We start from the raw sequence: 16,992 nt of genomic DNA on the forward strand, positions 1-16,992 counted from the left end.
GTATTGCACCATTAAATGTAATAGTTGGAGAAATGGTTAACTTTGATGTGAAGCACTGTAGGCTTTCTCTCTATTTAAAACCATTAAAAGCATTTTGTGTGCAGATGTTTTTTGTTTTATTTCACGAGATGTATCTTTAAGCTTTCCGCCCACAGTAAACAGTAAAGATACAAATGTAAGTTGAAATTCATTTTACAAGACATGATGCAATTAACTCCTACCATCAAATGAGACGTCTCACTTCTCCAGCTGTGACATGGGCTGATCTCTCCCACCCACGGTGACTACAGACAGTGATGAAATCCTTTCAGTAAGCTGAAGCGATCCTGAGACATGTCTCAATCGAATTCTTAGGAAGGTGATGATGCCTCGCTGATATGTCACTGTCTTTTTTTAAGGTGGGGTGTGTGGAGCAACTGATAACATGAGAAAATGACAACTATTGGTATATTAATGCCTAAACTTAATTTTGTTGGACGTTATTGTTATTTTTGGATACCTGGCCCAAATGTAACAAATATTAATACAACAATATGTTTTCACAGTATGGCTTCATATATATAACGATCTTTAATGATTAAAAGCTGGTGTTATCATCCTACCAACAACTATTATGTGTGTAACTCATACATTTAAAACAAATAGGAGGAGTAATGTTTGTTTAAATATCTTTGGGGCAATTGTTGAAATAAAAAGATAAAACATGATGTTCTTGGACTTTACTGTTGCTATCCAAGAAATCCTGAAAATCCTTCATGTCTAATAAAAAAAAAATCTGTAGTTTTATTTTCCAAATTCTGTAAATCTCAAACTTATTGAATCTACTAAATCCTCAGAACTCACCAACTTAGGAAGGTTGTGAGGGACAAAGGCATGCTCTGAGTCCTGCGGTTTAGGAAAAGTGGGAGGCGACTCAGAGTAAGGGGAGTGGTTTGAGGGGCGGACCTGAGGGCCCACAAGGTTTATATAGTTTAACAGCTTCCCTTCTGCTCCTGCCTTGTGTCTGTGAGCTCCCATTCCTGCCTGCCCAGCCTGAGCCTCTCTCGTACTCACAGTCTGTCTCACTGAGTCTCACACTCTACTGCAACAATGCAATCTACATACTCTATGCGCTCCTCCACTAGCAGTAGCAGGACTCCTGCTGTATCAATGACCCGTACCACCCCTGTCTACAGGGCCGCCTCCATCCACGGTGGGGCCGGGGGCTCCCGCATCAGCATCTCCTCCGGTGTCCGCAGTGCCGGTTTGGGAATGGGCTCTGGAGGAGGGGCCTTCTCCAGCAGCGTCCAGGTGAGCTCCAGCGGGAAAAGCGCCGACATCATGGGCAACGAGAAGTTTGCCATGCAGAACCTGAACGACCGTCTGGCCAACTACCTGGAGACGGTGAGGAACCTGGAGCAGGCCAACCTCAAGCTGGAGATTAAGATCAAGGAGGCCCTGGAGAAGAGCGGACCCGACTTCAGAGACTACAGCAAGTACCAGGTCATCCTGGACGACCTGAGGAAGAAGGTGAGGAGGGGGCTGGGGGAGGATGGAGAGAGCATGTGCATGTGGGGATTTATTAAGTGTTGAGCAAAAGCACATGAGGGGGGAGTTGGAAGAAGGGAGGGGGGGAGGTAATGTGGATGGGTGAGGGTGAGTTATGAAAGGATGTGATGTAAGTCTGATTGAGCAAGAAATGGGTAAAACAGACGTAGTCACAATCCATCCTGAAGGTATTTACACTGAAACTGTGTTCTTAGCTATATATTCTGTTCGCCCTGACCTAAATGTCACGCCATGAGGCTCAGGGTTACTGCTCCACTGTAGTTTCCATACAGATGGAGTTGAACTGGTTCCTGCTGGTCCTCGGCACTATGCCCACTGCTACTCCATGGGCCGGGGGCCGAGGGCTGGACCGGAAACAGTATGGTGGAGGAATGTTGGAGCATCAGGGGTCAGAGAGACAGGAAGGCACAGAGAAACAAAAAAACAAGAGTCCAGGGAGTTCAGGGTCAACTTCCAGGCCCATACATCATTTACGTTAGGCATTTTAGAAGTAATTAATCTGATAACACAATACATTATTACACTTAACCTGATACGCCCCATATGAATACATCCGGCTAACGAGCGGAAAAAGATTTTAGCACTGAAAGTCAGTGAAGACATTACACAACCAGGACAATTTGTAAATCATTCATTCAAGGTTTTGCCCCATTGAATGCCAGGAAAGAAAGAAAAGGAAAAAAACCACAGGAACACATTGACTGAAAGTGAACTGGACTGTGTCACCCTCATCCTGCTGCCATTCTTCATTCATGACTACATTTAGATTTCCAGAAAATTAAGTCAAGTGCAGTTTTTCCAGATGGAACGTTCCGGCTGGGCTTCAATTGGGAGAAACACTCAAATCCTGTATGTCTACTGTAGCAGTTCCACACCAGAAAACATTGTTATTTTTGCGTATTTTTCTAATCTCTTTCCTTGTGGGAGCAGGACAGATAAGCAGCATCAAGGTCAGCTAACCCTCCCTGAAATTATGACAAATGAAATGGGCAAAACGGGAGGCAAAGAGAGAAGCGGAAGAAGAAGAAGGAGTTTTCCAGCTATTATCACTCTCCAAACATTACATCAAACTGAAACTCTTTGAAATTAGGTTTTGTTTATTCTACTAACAGATGAGGGCCTCAGTTCATCCAAACAGCCTCGGGGTCATATTTCATTTGCTGTGTTGCATAAATCCCTCAAACGGTGCCCATCGCCTCAGCCCCTATATGAGAAAACACAGACGCTCAGGGCACCATTAAAACAGCCCGGTCCAGTAAACCACACACAGTCAACCGCCCATGCAAACACATACATGGATGCGCACTCACATGACCGAGCACGCACACACACAACCACCATCACCACCTTCCTCATGCAAATTAGCTACCTCCATCCTGCTGACAGGATAGATCCTGTTCCCAAGCAGCGACAGGACAGTTGCTGCCTGGCAGCCACTGATTGGCTCATGGACTTTGTCACCTGAATGCCTCCCTGCCGTACATCCAGGCCCTTATCTTGTGCACCGTGACAGCTAAAGCAAACACTGCAGCCATCAGGTTTTTTGAGTGGCCCGCTGTCATTAAATCATGGACCAAACACCCATTACATGTATGTGTGGGGCCAGTTATATGTAGAATAATGTTCTCACAATATTTTAAAAGTTTCCAGAAGTTTCCTCTTGACACCTCCATCCTCAGTTTGCAATCTAAACAACCTCTCCCTTTTGTTACCCTTTTTTTTTTTCCAGGTGTTCGATGCCACCACTGACAATGCCCGCCTGGTTCTCAACATCGACAACGCTCGCCTGGCGGCCGATGACTTCAGAGTGAAGTAAGTCCCGCCCGAAGTTGTAAAACATGGCCAGACAGCTGCATGCACGCCCTGTTTAACTGGGATGTACAATGAATACTTAGTGTCATTATCTACAGAGACAGTTGTTTGTCTTGGAGTCATAAATCATCACCTTTGCATCATAGCTGGGGGAGATGTTGCAGTTGTGTCATAAATTTAAAGTCAGAGCAAACACAGCTGGCAAATGGCGAGTAGAGCATTGTATGCTGACCAAATAATGGGCGTGTATATTTAGACTTAAAGCTGCTACAAGGAACTTTCATTTCTTGTCCACTCTAGCGGCCCCTGCAGAGGCATCAAAGAAAGTAAACTTTGTTTTGGTGCCATATCACCAGACTACAGAGCAGCTTCTTTACTCATCATGTCATCCTCAGCACTCCACCATCAATAATAGTTTTATGACTTTTCCAACCAAGACAAATCAGAATCTGACCTGGTGACAGGCCTTTAATTATACAGTCTATGTACAGAAATAGCCAATGTCCTCACTGATGATCTCGTTTGCTCATGTAGTTATAGGCATCAGTATTATATTGAGACACATACAGTAACATTAGTCATTGGGTTATAGAGTACATGTATAGTATAGAAGGTCAACACGGACCAATCCCTGTAAATCTGAGCAGCTATACCAGTCTTTGAACTTATCCTCAATGCCTTGCCCTGTGCTGTTTAGATACGAGTCTGAGCTGGCCATCCGCCAGTCCGTGGAGGCCGACATCGTCGGTCTGAGGAAGCTCATCGACGACACCAACATGAGCCGCATGAACCTGGAGAGCGAGATCGAATCCCTGAAGGAGGAGCTCATCCACCTGAAGAAGAACCACGAAAATGTGAGTATGATGACATTCAGAAGGCCATCCCATTCCTTGAATAACCTACTTGGCAATAAACCTGGGTCAAACTTTATAATAACTATCATTAATAAATGGTTAATTAAAGTAAAGTTACAACTGATGGTTGTAATACTACTTCATAATACTTTGTGAATGGTTAATAAATACTGTTTACTTCGTCTATAAACATTATGAAGTTGCAACTGCTGTTTATAAACATTTACAGTTGTTTACCAAATAGTTTTTCGCATGTTATTGTTTGTTAACAGTGAAATAACTATTAACTAACGTTTAATAACTTAACTATAAATGTACCATTTATTAATGGTGGTTATTAATAAGTGTTACCATAAACCTGATTCTGATTGTGAGACCTTCACTTCAAAGCTGCTGAAAACCTGTATTATGTATTTCCCTATATTAATGACGGATTAAGTAAGAACCAAAGTTAAAGTTAATATTCCAAAATGTCAAAAACGTATCTAATCGATGAATCTTATACAGATACTTTCTTTCTTGTATCTTTGTCAGGACTGCGTGGGTGTGGTTTAATAAAATGTGACTGATAGTACTGGCCAAAAAAACATCAACTCCTCCCATTTTGATTCAAATGATTTTAAACACTAGTTGTTACAGGGTACATCACATTGTCCCAGCTTCTGGTTTTGTACCTTTTGTTGGAGAAAGTCAAGATTGGACTAATGGATTCCAAACAAAAGCCACTTTAAAAGACCTCTGGACATCGTTTCAGCAAACATCCCCACCTTTACACAGGACATGTATAAATATTTGCTTACTAGCTGATCTCACCTATGTGTGTTTAAGTTAGGTATGTATGTTAAACACAGCAGCCGACGCATCCAGACATGCTGCAGGCGGTTCTCGAAAACAGGCTTGAAAAAAAACTTCAGTGGTGCGAGGGAGGTTTGTTAAGAAATGTGAAATATCTAGATGTGAAATTTGTGGGAAGCCTCATCGTAAAAATGGTTCCCGTCCATATTTGGCAACAGGGAAAACACCAAAGAATTAAAATGACTATAATTTAAGTGCATAAGCCAAAGCAACTGTTTGTTTACTGAAGGGATCAAGTGCTAAGGGGCCCCAGTCACAGGTTTAAAGTCACCCCCTGTATATTTACCTGACCATAATGTGATTATGGTTAGAAGAGGCTAGGAGTCAAATCAGGGTCAGCTCAATAAAAAAAGTCTTTGAAATCCAAAAAGACCTAGCCAGTAGTCTGTGTGAAATGACTGAAAGAATTACCTCATTTGTAAGGCTACATTTCATGTAGTTTATGTCTATTAATTCCTCTATCAATCCTTACTCCTTTAGGAAGTTATGGAGCTTCGTAACCAGATCGCCCAGTCAGGAGTCCACGTGGATGTCGACGCCCCTAAAGGACAGGACCTGGCTCAGATCATGGCGGAAATAAGGGCCAAGTACGAGAAGATGGCACTGAAGAACCAAGAAGAACTCAAAGCATGGCACGAATCTCAGGTAAAGGATTGACAACAAACCATCATTTGCACAGAAGGAAGTGTCACCCGTGCACAAGGTCAACTTTTCATCTCAATCATTACTTCAGATAACAGAAGTGCAGACCCAGGTATCCCAGAACACAGAGGCCCTGAAGGGTGCCCAGACAGAGGTGAACGAACTGCGCCGACAGGTCCAGACCCTGGAGATCGAGCTGGAGTCACAGAGGAGCCTGGTGAGAAACACTCAGTCAGCACACACTTCATTTACCCCAACACACGCTTATCTGAACTCCCAGCAATGCCGAACTCAGCACTCTCACTTCAAGTCTCTCACATTTACTTTGTTGACACAAGCTTCACACTCTGGTGACCGTTCGCTATGGAGCTGTCATCGGCGACTCGGGTTCACTGTAAAATTTTAACCCCTTCTATTCTTTCCTCCTCGCTCACAGAAAGCCTCCCTGGAGGGCACGCTGAGGGACACAGAGATTCGTTTCAACATGGAGGTGGAGTCTCTCAACACCATCATCCTGAGTCTGGAAGCGGAGCTCACACAACTGCGTAACAACATCCAGCTGCAGACACAGGATTACGAGGCCCTGCTCAACACAAAGATGAAGCTGGAGGCCGAGATCGCTACATACAGACGTCTCCTGGACGGTGAAGACTTCCAGTGAGTGTATAAATGATTTTTTGATAACAGAAAACATTGTATCTAACAGTTTAATGCATAACCAACATGTAGAATGAAAGATCACCGTTAAAATGACCTGATGATTCATTTCTTCTCGATCTTTCCGTTCAGGCTCCAGGACGCTCTGCAATCCCAGACAGTGAAGAAAGTGATGACTGTCACACAGACCCTGGTGGACGGGAAGGTGGTCTCCTCCAGCACAGAAACCAAGAACCTTTGAACGCCAGAAGAAACCACCTGATACCCCCAACAATCACTGTCACCGCAACATAACACTAACATACGATTGGCCAAAATCGATCCTTTTTTCCAATGGGCTCTTAGTCATCAGCACTAACAAACACCGCAGTTAGTTTGACCTCCTGGGTATACAGCTCGACCACAGGCTGATAAACAACTGGATCAGAAAAAAACTGAATCATCTTTTATTTATTTCATCATGCTTTATTTATGTGTTCGTGTGTTGACCTGCAGATGTTTACAAAAGTTCAGAATTGGTGATGTGTAAGCTTTTTCGGCGACAAACTAATTGAAGACATTGAATATTTCAAAGTTACAAAAGTGTCCAATTCAATGCAAAATAAGTTTTTTTTTATATTTCATCATCTTTGGTTTTCTTTCTGTCCAGTTAAGTCTGCCTTGTTGCGCTGCGATGTTCAGACAGTTCAATAAAGTCCATTCGTGAAATTCGTATCTTGGAAATGGTGTTTTGTCATTATTATTATTATCATAACATGACAGAGGGGGCATAGAATGAATAAATCATGCAAGAGGACATATAAAGACAGCAAATAGTGGGAGGAATAATGACTCATCTCACTCCCAATAGCAAAAGAAATTCTTGAGAAGTCCTGGCTGGTGTCAAAACTACAAATAGATAGGCATACTTGACCCGGTGACTACATCAGGCATCAGAGTTCATGTATGATGAGCATCAGATCCCTCATCTTTAATCCGATGGCGACTTTCGCTCAAAGTCTTTGCCCTCTCCACTTTTAAAGATGTGTTGATATCTAAAGGTCAAAAACTCAGTCAAATTGCCAATCTGAACTGTCGGCTGTTTAGGCACAAAAAACATTTGGTTAAGGCTGGAAGTATCATGTTTTGGCCTAAAATACCTCAAACTGCAGCTACTGGCATTATAGGCTTCTCACTGAACTCCACCAACAAACTTTACACCTCTTGATATGAAAGTCAGGCCATAAACATGTCCATTCAAGGTGATATGACAGATATTGCACAAATTTCAATATGGTACAGTACACAGCCTATGACACGTACAAATATGAGCGTGTCAGTGGTTGGCAGGAACCTTAAAACCTTGACGGTCATCTGACTGTTGACTTCAGATCAACATTAAACCCTTGGGTAAGAGCATTGCCCCCTTATCCATTTCACTGAGAGCACTGCTTTAGCAGAAAGGGTTTGCACAACTGTACACTCCTGATACATTATTATGTGACCTGAATGGAGTAATTCTCTTGCAGTCATAGAGATGAAGGATAAAATGTTGCAAAATCCTTCCTCATAGTATTATAAACCACTGTGTAGTATTTTGGCATTTTGGCGTATGATGTGCCTTACTACCAAATTCCTCGGTTGTTTTTCACCACCTCACTGGTACCTGAAGCAACATGTCCCTACCAATGTAAGCCCTTTGCATTTTCGGTCTGAACACCCAATTAAAGGATAAGGCTGGTGTAATCCTATATTTTTCTTATTGTCAAGAAATTCAATGAAACAATAAAACCAGTCCTTCACTCTCTACTGTTTAACTCCTCTAATATAGGCCACAAACCTGTTGGTTCTAGGATGTAAAACATGGGTCACTGGAGGGCACTTTCATTAAATTTGCAGACTAATGTGCTAATTTTTGAGTATTTACATCATCTGTACGGTGTATGTAGTGACTCAAAATTGAAAAAAAAACAAACAAGAAACTAAAGTATTCACGAGTTTCCTCGGAAGGTCACTGGGGGAACCATTATGGCTGATACTTCCAATGCCCAGTGAGAGTAATGTAAATAACAGTATCTAGAATGGCACCAGTAGAATGCATACCTCTGCCAAGGCCCAACAGTCCATTTAATTCAATCAAGCATAATCAAGCCTATCAGCCTATCAAACTCAATATCACTGTATCGCTCTAAATTCTAAACCACCCACAACTGCACCATCATAATTTAAGCGCACCAGATCGAAGATCCCCGTCAAATTGTACTCACTCATAGATACAGCCACCTAAATGTGCCTGTTTATTTCAAGGTCCGTGCATTATTCCTTGAAAAGTTAAAGAAAATCTTTAAAAAAAAATGGACAGGTTAAAAACAAAGTCAGAAACAAATTCCTGGATTCGTCCCTTTATCTGGATCTGCACCAGAAGTAAATACTCTGGGCCAAGAACATCCTCAATCCAAGTTTAATGGAAATAGGTTCAGTAGTTTTTGTGTAGTCCTGCTGACAAACTAACCGACAAACGGACATGGGTGAAAACCTTCTTGGCGGAGATAATACCTGATGTACTGCCAGCATTTTCAAGGCTTTAGAAGCAGACACAAAGCAGGGAAAGCAACAATAGTGTTGAAGAATTCACCCGGTAAAGTCAGTAACCTAGATCTTCATAATGGATGATACGCTGTACCAATCACTCTAAGAAAGAGGATTAGTGGAAGTCTCACCTGTAATTCGTGCATGGTGTCATAGCGGCTAGGACTCAGGTGGATGATAAATGAATCCAGTGCAACAGTATAGTTCATTAATGATTTTTTTTTCAATCGTTTTTGGACAACAATGGAGCTTTATGGCACAGCAGAAGATCAGACTTTAGAAACACACAATACTCTCGTCACGGCCAGTCTGATCCTCTAAGCTGCTGTTGATATCATTGTTACCATAGATACCACTCACTTACTACACACTATCAATATGAAAATGCAGGCGTACCTTCTTGCCTTTGACATATTTTTTCATAGTGGGTGTTATGAGGACAAAGTCTAAGCAGGAAGGCTAAAGGTAAGAATGTAATATAGATATGAGAGGAGTGGCAGGAAGGACTATTACCTTTCGAGTTATATATAAGACCGTGGGACTCTCCTCCATCCTCCACTCTCAGCTGCCAAACTGTCTGTGCCAGGACACACTTCTTCTTTCTCTGATTGATCAGCACACTTCTTTACCAATGGAGCCCCTGTTTAGACGCCAGAGTTCTCAGGTTCTTGGTAGCCAAGGCAGACCTCTCGAGAGGGGCTACGCCTTCAGTGTCAGCGGAGGGGCAGGTGGCCACGGGACCAGGATTTCAACTGCTACCTATGGCACACGGGTTGGCAGCGGCTTCGGGGGTGGGTATGACTACCACTCCTCAGGGTCCACCTCAGGAAACATGGCCATCACTAACGAGAAGGTAACCATGCAGGGCCTGAACGACCGCCTAGCTAGCTACCTGGAGACGGTGAGGAGTCTGGAGAATGCCAACAGCGAGCTGGAGATCAAGATCAGAGAGACCATCGAGAAGAGAGGCCCTTTGGAGGGAAGGGACTACAGCAAGTATTTTGCCATCATCGAGGATCTGAGGGCAAAGGTCAGTCGGTCTTAATGATACTTGATGCGTCAGCTTGTAGAATAATAAATCTGTGTCTGCTTCAGAAGTCTGGTTTTACAGTAATGCTTTACAGTTATACACAGCTCATACTGGTGCACAAAAAATCCTTCTAATGTAATACTAGTGAAGGTAGTTACAACAAATGCTGCTCAAAAATGTCTTTTAAATGAAAGTTTTTTAAAGAGCTCTTCATGGGCCAATATGTCAATCCTCTGTCCACGTTCCTTTCCTTGTAAATGTCACATAATGTTGCGGCAAAGGTCATTCCAGGCTGAATCACTGAACTTTTTATTGTCATGACTCCTACACTCAACAAGTGATTTCACAACATTTATCAACTGCAGACTCTTTATCTCTGAGTCAAGCTATGAGAGACGCTATTGGAAAGATAACCTTTGTTCTTTTATGACTTATAGCGAGTTATCAAGGGTGTGTCTTTTCACCCACCTGCACAATTCATCAAAGTGAAACTGACCATCCATTAAATTGACAGTGTGAGAACAGAAATCACTAATTGCATCTGATTGTAAACCGCCTGTTTTGTATTTCACACGCTTAGAATTACATAAACTATTTGATTTCTTTCAGATACTTGACATGATCAGTGGCAACTCGCATCTTGCCATCAATCTTGACAATGCATGCCTGGCTGCAGAAGACTTCAAAACCAAGTGAGTGTTCAGCTTTGGAAATAAAATGAATCCAGTCTCCATCCAGTATGAACATATCTGATATGCAGTATGTTTGATTAGGATGGAGTATGAGTTGTCCATGCGCCAGACTGTGGAGGCTGATGTGTCCAGACTGAAGAAGCGTCTGGATGACACCAATGTTATCCGCATGCACTTGGAGGGTGACATCGAGTCTCTGAAGGAAGAGCTGATCAGCCTGAGGAAGAACCATGAGATGGTGAGGGATGCGAGTCAGAAATGATCATGCTAAATCAAAACACGGTTCCGCTCCATGGTCAAGTTAGTAATAACAGACCTTCAACATCAGTTACACTTTCCAAACAAAGGCACCAAAACTACGTGGTTAGGTTTCTGGAAACATCATGGTTTTGCATCAAAGAACCGTACTGCAAGTAGTTGCAGGTTTCAGTTTGTCTCATTGGGAATCTTTGGACTGAACAGGGCTTTAACTGCATCAGGCTCAGACTTTCTTCCTCTGGTTCTAGTGGATCAGCGGGTCTATTAGACGCGTTGCCATCAAACTGGGCTAAAATATTTAATGAAGACAACTGCCTTTGGCCTAATCCAACTAAACGATGGTGAAGTTATTCAAAGAGAAAAAAACTACTCAATAATTCAACCACTTCTGTAAACAGGACTATAAACACTTGAAATTATGTTAACCAGTTTGTTCCTTAACCTCTTTGCACAGGATAACCCCGTTAACCTCGCTCAGGAAATCACTCCCTATTTCCCCCTCAACAGGAAGTTGCTGAATTGCGTGGCCAGATCACCCAGGGTGGCGTCCATGTGGATGTTGACGCTCCTAAAGGACAGGACCTGAACAGGATTATGGAGGAGATGAGGGCCACGTATGAGAAGATAGCACAGAAGAACCAGCAGGAGCTCAAAGCATGGCATGAATCTCAGGTAATTTATCATCACATTTTCGGTTGACTAGAAGTGTTTAAGTATTGTTTCTGTGTACTATATGTATTTTTATCTTGTCTCCAGATCACAGAGGTGCAGGTCCAAGTGTCAGAGAACACAACAGCTCTGAAGGGAGCCACCATTGAGTTGACTGAAATCAGGAGGAGGTATCAGTCGCTGGAAATTGAACTGCAGTCTGAACTGGGCCTGGTAAGGACTCGAACTTTCAATGTGTCAAGAGGTGTTACAATGTCAGATTTAAGCCTTTGTCAACCCAATCATGCATGATTATTTTCCACAATGTATTATTCTCTCTGGGAATCATTTGTTCCTTAAAGGAATAGTTCAACAGGTTTCTAAAATCTGCTGATGTGCTTTCTTGAGTTAGATTGATGCCATTCTTTTCTTTGTCCATTAATTATGAAGCTACAGCCAGAAGACTGTTAGCCAAGTTTAGCTCGCTAATTCGTATATTACACCGCAATCAAGCTTTTCCTTCACCTCTTGATAGAAAGCGTCCCTGGAGGCCACCCTGCATGACGTCGAGATGCGTTGCAACAAGGAGGTGGAGAAATACAACGTGATCATCATGAGGCTGCAGGAGGAGCTCACTAAGATCCGCAGCAACATCCAGCACAACTCACAAGAGTACGAGCTGCTGCTCAACATCAAGGTGAAGCTGGAGGCCGAGATCGCCGAGTACAGGAGGCTGCTGGACGGCGAGGGAGACTTCCAGTGAGTATGAGGAGAGGAGGCAGTTTGGTGGAAACAGTAAAAATTGCTTGTGAAAATTTGGTTGACATCTTTGATGAAAGCCAATTATTCAATGTTCTGCATTGTGAGGGATCATCATAGGGAAGCTTGTGCAAATTAGATTCAAATTAGCTTCATGCAAACGTGAAGCGACATTGATATGGAGAGTAAAGTAAATCCATCCTACATTTCAACTGCTAAAATTTAGCACGTGGACACCAGGCATGAAATATTTGTGATGCCAAAATAGCGACACTAAGAATTCGATTGTATGAACCTGGACTACATTTATTTTAACTCATAACAACTTTTGTTCATTTTTCCAGTTTGGAGGATGCACTTGAACAAAAGAAGGTCGAGACCAAAGTGGTGACACTCGTTCAGACTCTGGTGGATGGTAAAGTGGTGTCAGAGAGCAAGGACGTCAAATCCAGTGAAAAGCTTGCTGATTAAAGACTGGAACAAACCCCTTTGTAAAAAAAAGAATAAAATGAACAAAAAGTGTACCATTGTCTCTGTGACTGTTTTTTACCTTTGTGTTAAGGAGCAAAACATCACATTACATCACAGTTACCCATTATGCAGCCATGCCTCTGCCGATTATAACATATATTATTTTTATTTCATATTCAGAATTCCCTTCAAAGAGTTAAATGAGAAGATCCATACCTCTCTCATGTTTGTATGTTAAATATGAAGCTACAGCCAGCAGTTAGCTTAGCTTAGGATAAAGACTGGGAACAGGGGAAACAGCTCATCAGGCTCTGTGCAAAGGTGACACAATCTGTCTACTAGGATGTCCAAAACTCTCAGTTTCACATGTTGTATCTTGTTTGTGTGTTCATACAAAAGCCAAAGCATGAAAACATCAAGCTGTATTCATTATGTGCTGCCCTGAGGACACTTTTGGAGTTTCTGCTGGTTGACTGGCACAGTGAGACCAAATCTCAACTTCCAGCTGATGCATCACGCATTGGCTTACATCAATTCTTTTCTTTTTTCATGATGTTATTTGGAATTGTATATATCAAATTCATTGAAACATTTGATCTTTTCATATCTCGTTAATAACACTATTGTTTTGGGGTTTTTTACCTGTTAAAGAAAATGACAGCTTGAGTTGACCTAAAACTGGCAGACGCTAGCATAGCAATGAAGTACATTAAATAAACAGCAAAAGCGTCAAATCGGTCAGACCAACAAGTTTAACTATATACTGTATCTTAACATGTCACAGTGTCAGCTTAAAATAACAACAGAAATAAACAAGTTTGCAAATCAACGGCCAGTTTTCTACCCAGAAGTGACCATTGTTGTCCAACAGTAACTAAGTATACTAATCCCAGTTTTGTGGTTACGTAAAGTTTTGAGGTACTTGTACTTCAGTTGCGTATTTCCATTTTATGCTACTTTGTATTTCTACTACACCACATTTCAGAGGTAAATATTCATTCATTCATTCAGAATAATACAAATACAATCAACAAATGAATTATAATATTATTATATCAGTCAGATGTAATTATTCCAAAGGTACAAATTCATGCTTTACCAGTAAAATAACATATATATACAATTTATATAAATGAGTTACAATAAGATTCACCTTTATCAGCTGCACCTTTAAAGGGATGAACACATTCTGTATAACAAGTACTTTTAAGTTTAGTTCTTTAAGTATATTTTGATGCTAATACCTTAGTACCTTTACTGAGGTAAACTTTTTGCTTGACCAATACTTGTACCAGAGTATTTTCACACTGTTGTATTCATAGTTACTCAAAACTACTACAAGGAACTTTAATTTTTTGTTGATTCTGGCTGCTGCCGTGGACAAATGAGTGAACTTTGTTTTAGTACCATAGCACCGACTCCTCCCTTCATCCTTAGCAATCAGCCATAAAAAATAGTGGTCATTTTATGACTTATCCAACCCAGATAAATCAGTGACAGGCATTATGAATAAGCATGATATTTAGACAGAAATAGCCAGTGTTCTCACTGATGGTCTTGTTTGCTCATGTCGGTCATATAGAGGCATTAGTATTAAACTGAGACTGTTTCATAACCAGTAAAAAGTTTCTTGTGGTACGTTTAAGGAAATAATCTGAATAATTCTTCAAGCAATGGCTGCTGCTGAAGAATAGTCCCACACATTACACTGTACAACATTACACTTTAGTCTAGCTAACTGTTTCTTATGCTTCCAGAACCTATGCTTAGCTATGCTAACCGGCTTCCGGCAGTAGTGATACCAATCTTCAGTCGAGAGAGTGAATAACCCTGTTTTCCCAAAACATTTTCCCAACTATTCCTTCTCTGATATTAATCGCAAACTTCTATAATCTGCTGTTAAAAACACACGAAACATGATCACACATTGCACAACCTCAGCCGTCTGTAAGTCAACTCCTCTGTCATGCATACAGACACTGATGATGGCTGTCTGGCCTCTCGCCATCGTCCTCCCACATGCGGGAAATTCTTTCTAGTTTCTGAGAAATTCACATTGTGACCCGCAGCTCTTAGACTTGTCCCATAAAAGGCAGAAGGCCTGTATTCCCATGCCATGTCCGCGCAGTCCTGCGCCTCTGCTTTCTGTTTATTTACATTCACATTGATCGTCTCATTCCTGTGAGCTCTTTGATACAAACTGACCTCTTTTGGTCTCAGTTGAATCGCTGCATAACTTTATGTTAATAGGCCATTCATGTGTTGCTGATAGAGATGTGGGGAGCGACAGATTTCCGTAATTGACTAACTCTTTTGAACATTTGGAGATAATTACACAGCCTGAACTTAACCTTTCCAAATCAATGCACTATTCATCATCACAATGTCACGTTTTTTGGAAAAATTCAGTTGCGACATTTCACAGACAGCACCATCAATGTTTCTGCCAGATTCTAATCAAGACTGGTTTCCAAACCTCATCTGACAGGAAGTTAGAGCGTCCTAATTCACACCAGCTTCCAGTGTAGAGTTGTTTGCCCTACAGCTGTTGTTGTGTAAAGTGTGTGTGACAGCGGGAGGCTCCTCGTGCCAGTTTCACTATCTGCTGTTATGGGTGAAGTCGTAAAGCTGTCTTCTCGGGGAGCTCTGAGCCTTTGTTGCAGCCAGACGCTTCGTATTCCAGCCACGCTGACAGAGGCTGGACAGACAGACCGGAGAGAGGCAGGGAATTCCAGAGAAAGGCAGGACATAAAAAAAGAGGGATGGTGGGACTGACAGACACGGGAGATAGATGGAGGGATATAGTGCACATCTCTACTGCATGCCTGTAATTCCTCAGGCCCCATGCAGAGGTGGTGGAACAATACCTTTCTTTCTGCTAGAGAGAGGAGGCTGGCTGGGGATTCACTTTGCTTAGTCATTAATCACCAGAAACTATAGTAAAGGAGAGGGAAAACAGACTATCTGACTTTTAAATCAGAGCCATTTTTGTTGTTCTCAAAGACTGGCTCTATCAGCCAGGTCACCACAGAGACTGACAGAACCAACTTGTAACTGTAACTTGTGAGCTACACCAACTAGCTACCAGCTTTATGGTGATCTTAGTGTACCCATTGTATCTTAACTCTCCTGTGGTGTTCTCATCTATAACTCATCTCTCTCTAACCCATAACTCAAGACGATGGTGATGTTATTGGTTGCCAGTATCATTCCTCCTCTCCACACTCACTCAGACACGATCCCTTCAACAATCGGCAGAATAAATGTTGGCACTGTATGTTACCGCAGTTTAAAACATCACTCTTCATTCAATTTTCATTTTCTTTTTTCAAAACCAGTTGGTTAAGCTTTGGCAAAGGTCATGTTTTGGCTTATCTGGTTCTCGCACCACAAACATGGCATGAAATTGTCCTGAAATCTTGTTTAAAATACACGGTTTTTGGCTGCAAATTGCACCGATGTCTCGTCAAAATATCTGGTTGTGTTACCACTAACACCAGGGGACAACTAGAGCAATTCCTGAGGGAGACAACAGATGTAGTGCTTTAACTCTGCTAACAAACACTCACTGCTGCTGCCAACACTGGCAGTGTTACTGTAGCTCGCTTGCAAACCACTAGCTAACATAAAGAATGAGCTGTAATTATGTGCAAACTGGTAACAATAACAAATGTGTTTCCACTGTCATCAGTGGGAGAAGTTAAGAAATGTCCAATATATCCTTATTCTGAACTACACTAACCACAGAGTCAGATTCCCACACACGTACTGTACCTGCATCATGGGCCACTGCTGAGGGCTATGGGGGCACAAGTGATTTTAGTGTGTGTTGTTGATATTATTGAAATGACATAGTTGTTTTTGCAGTGATATATTGGTGGGGGCGTATTTTCCCAGGATGGGGGGGTTGTGTTACACCAAAACCATCCCCTCTTTCTGACATGGAAGTCATCTCATATACATGTAATCTGAATGTATTCGGACTTTAAATTAAGTTTTTATAACTAAAGTTCAGGAAGTAGACCACACCACTCTCCCTCACTGATGCAATCACCTGTGCAGACCCTATAGTAGCAAGTTCTCACAACCCCTCCCCCCCAGACCCTGTCCTTCGCCTCTGTCCTCTCTCACAGGATCCCTCACAGCTCAGCCTTTGACATCGCTGCCCCCCAGCTAGAAGTTTCTCCAAAACTCGACC

The 16,992-nt window shown here is 42.1% G+C and overlaps 2 protein-coding genes across 2 annotated transcripts; both read left to right on the forward strand.

The window, feature by feature from the left end:
* Positions 1-985: 985 nt before the first annotated feature.
* LOC311265073 (keratin, type I cytoskeletal 18-like) lies at positions 986-7,080 on the forward strand. The gene is made up of 7 exons (XM_084366396.1): positions 986-1,509; positions 3,278-3,360; positions 4,058-4,214; positions 5,550-5,714; positions 5,803-5,928; positions 6,148-6,368; positions 6,501-7,080. Exons 1-7 carry the CDS (start codon positions 1,090-1,092, stop codon positions 6,607-6,609), a joined length of 1,281 nt encoding a protein of 426 aa, XP_084222522.1. The 5' UTR covers positions 986-1,089; the 3' UTR covers positions 6,610-7,080.
* A 2,487-nt stretch (positions 7,081-9,567) lies between these two features.
* Positions 9,568-12,847, forward strand: LOC311265074 (keratin, type I cytoskeletal 18-like; the record flags this gene model as incomplete). The annotated part of the gene is made up of 7 exons (XM_084366397.1): positions 9,568-9,966; positions 10,576-10,658; positions 10,740-10,896; positions 11,424-11,588; positions 11,673-11,798; positions 12,100-12,323; positions 12,668-12,847. The coding sequence occupies 7 exons, from the start codon at positions 9,568-9,570 to the stop codon at positions 12,792-12,794; spliced, it is 1,281 nt and encodes a 426-aa protein (XP_084222523.1). The 3' UTR covers positions 12,795-12,847.
* Positions 12,848-16,992: the final 4,145 nt, after the last annotated feature.

This window comes from Pagrus pagrus (genome assembly GCF_965226575.1).
Source record: "Pagrus pagrus genome assembly, chromosome: 11".
NCBI lineage: Eukaryota > Metazoa > Chordata > Actinopteri > Spariformes > Sparidae > Pagrus > Pagrus pagrus.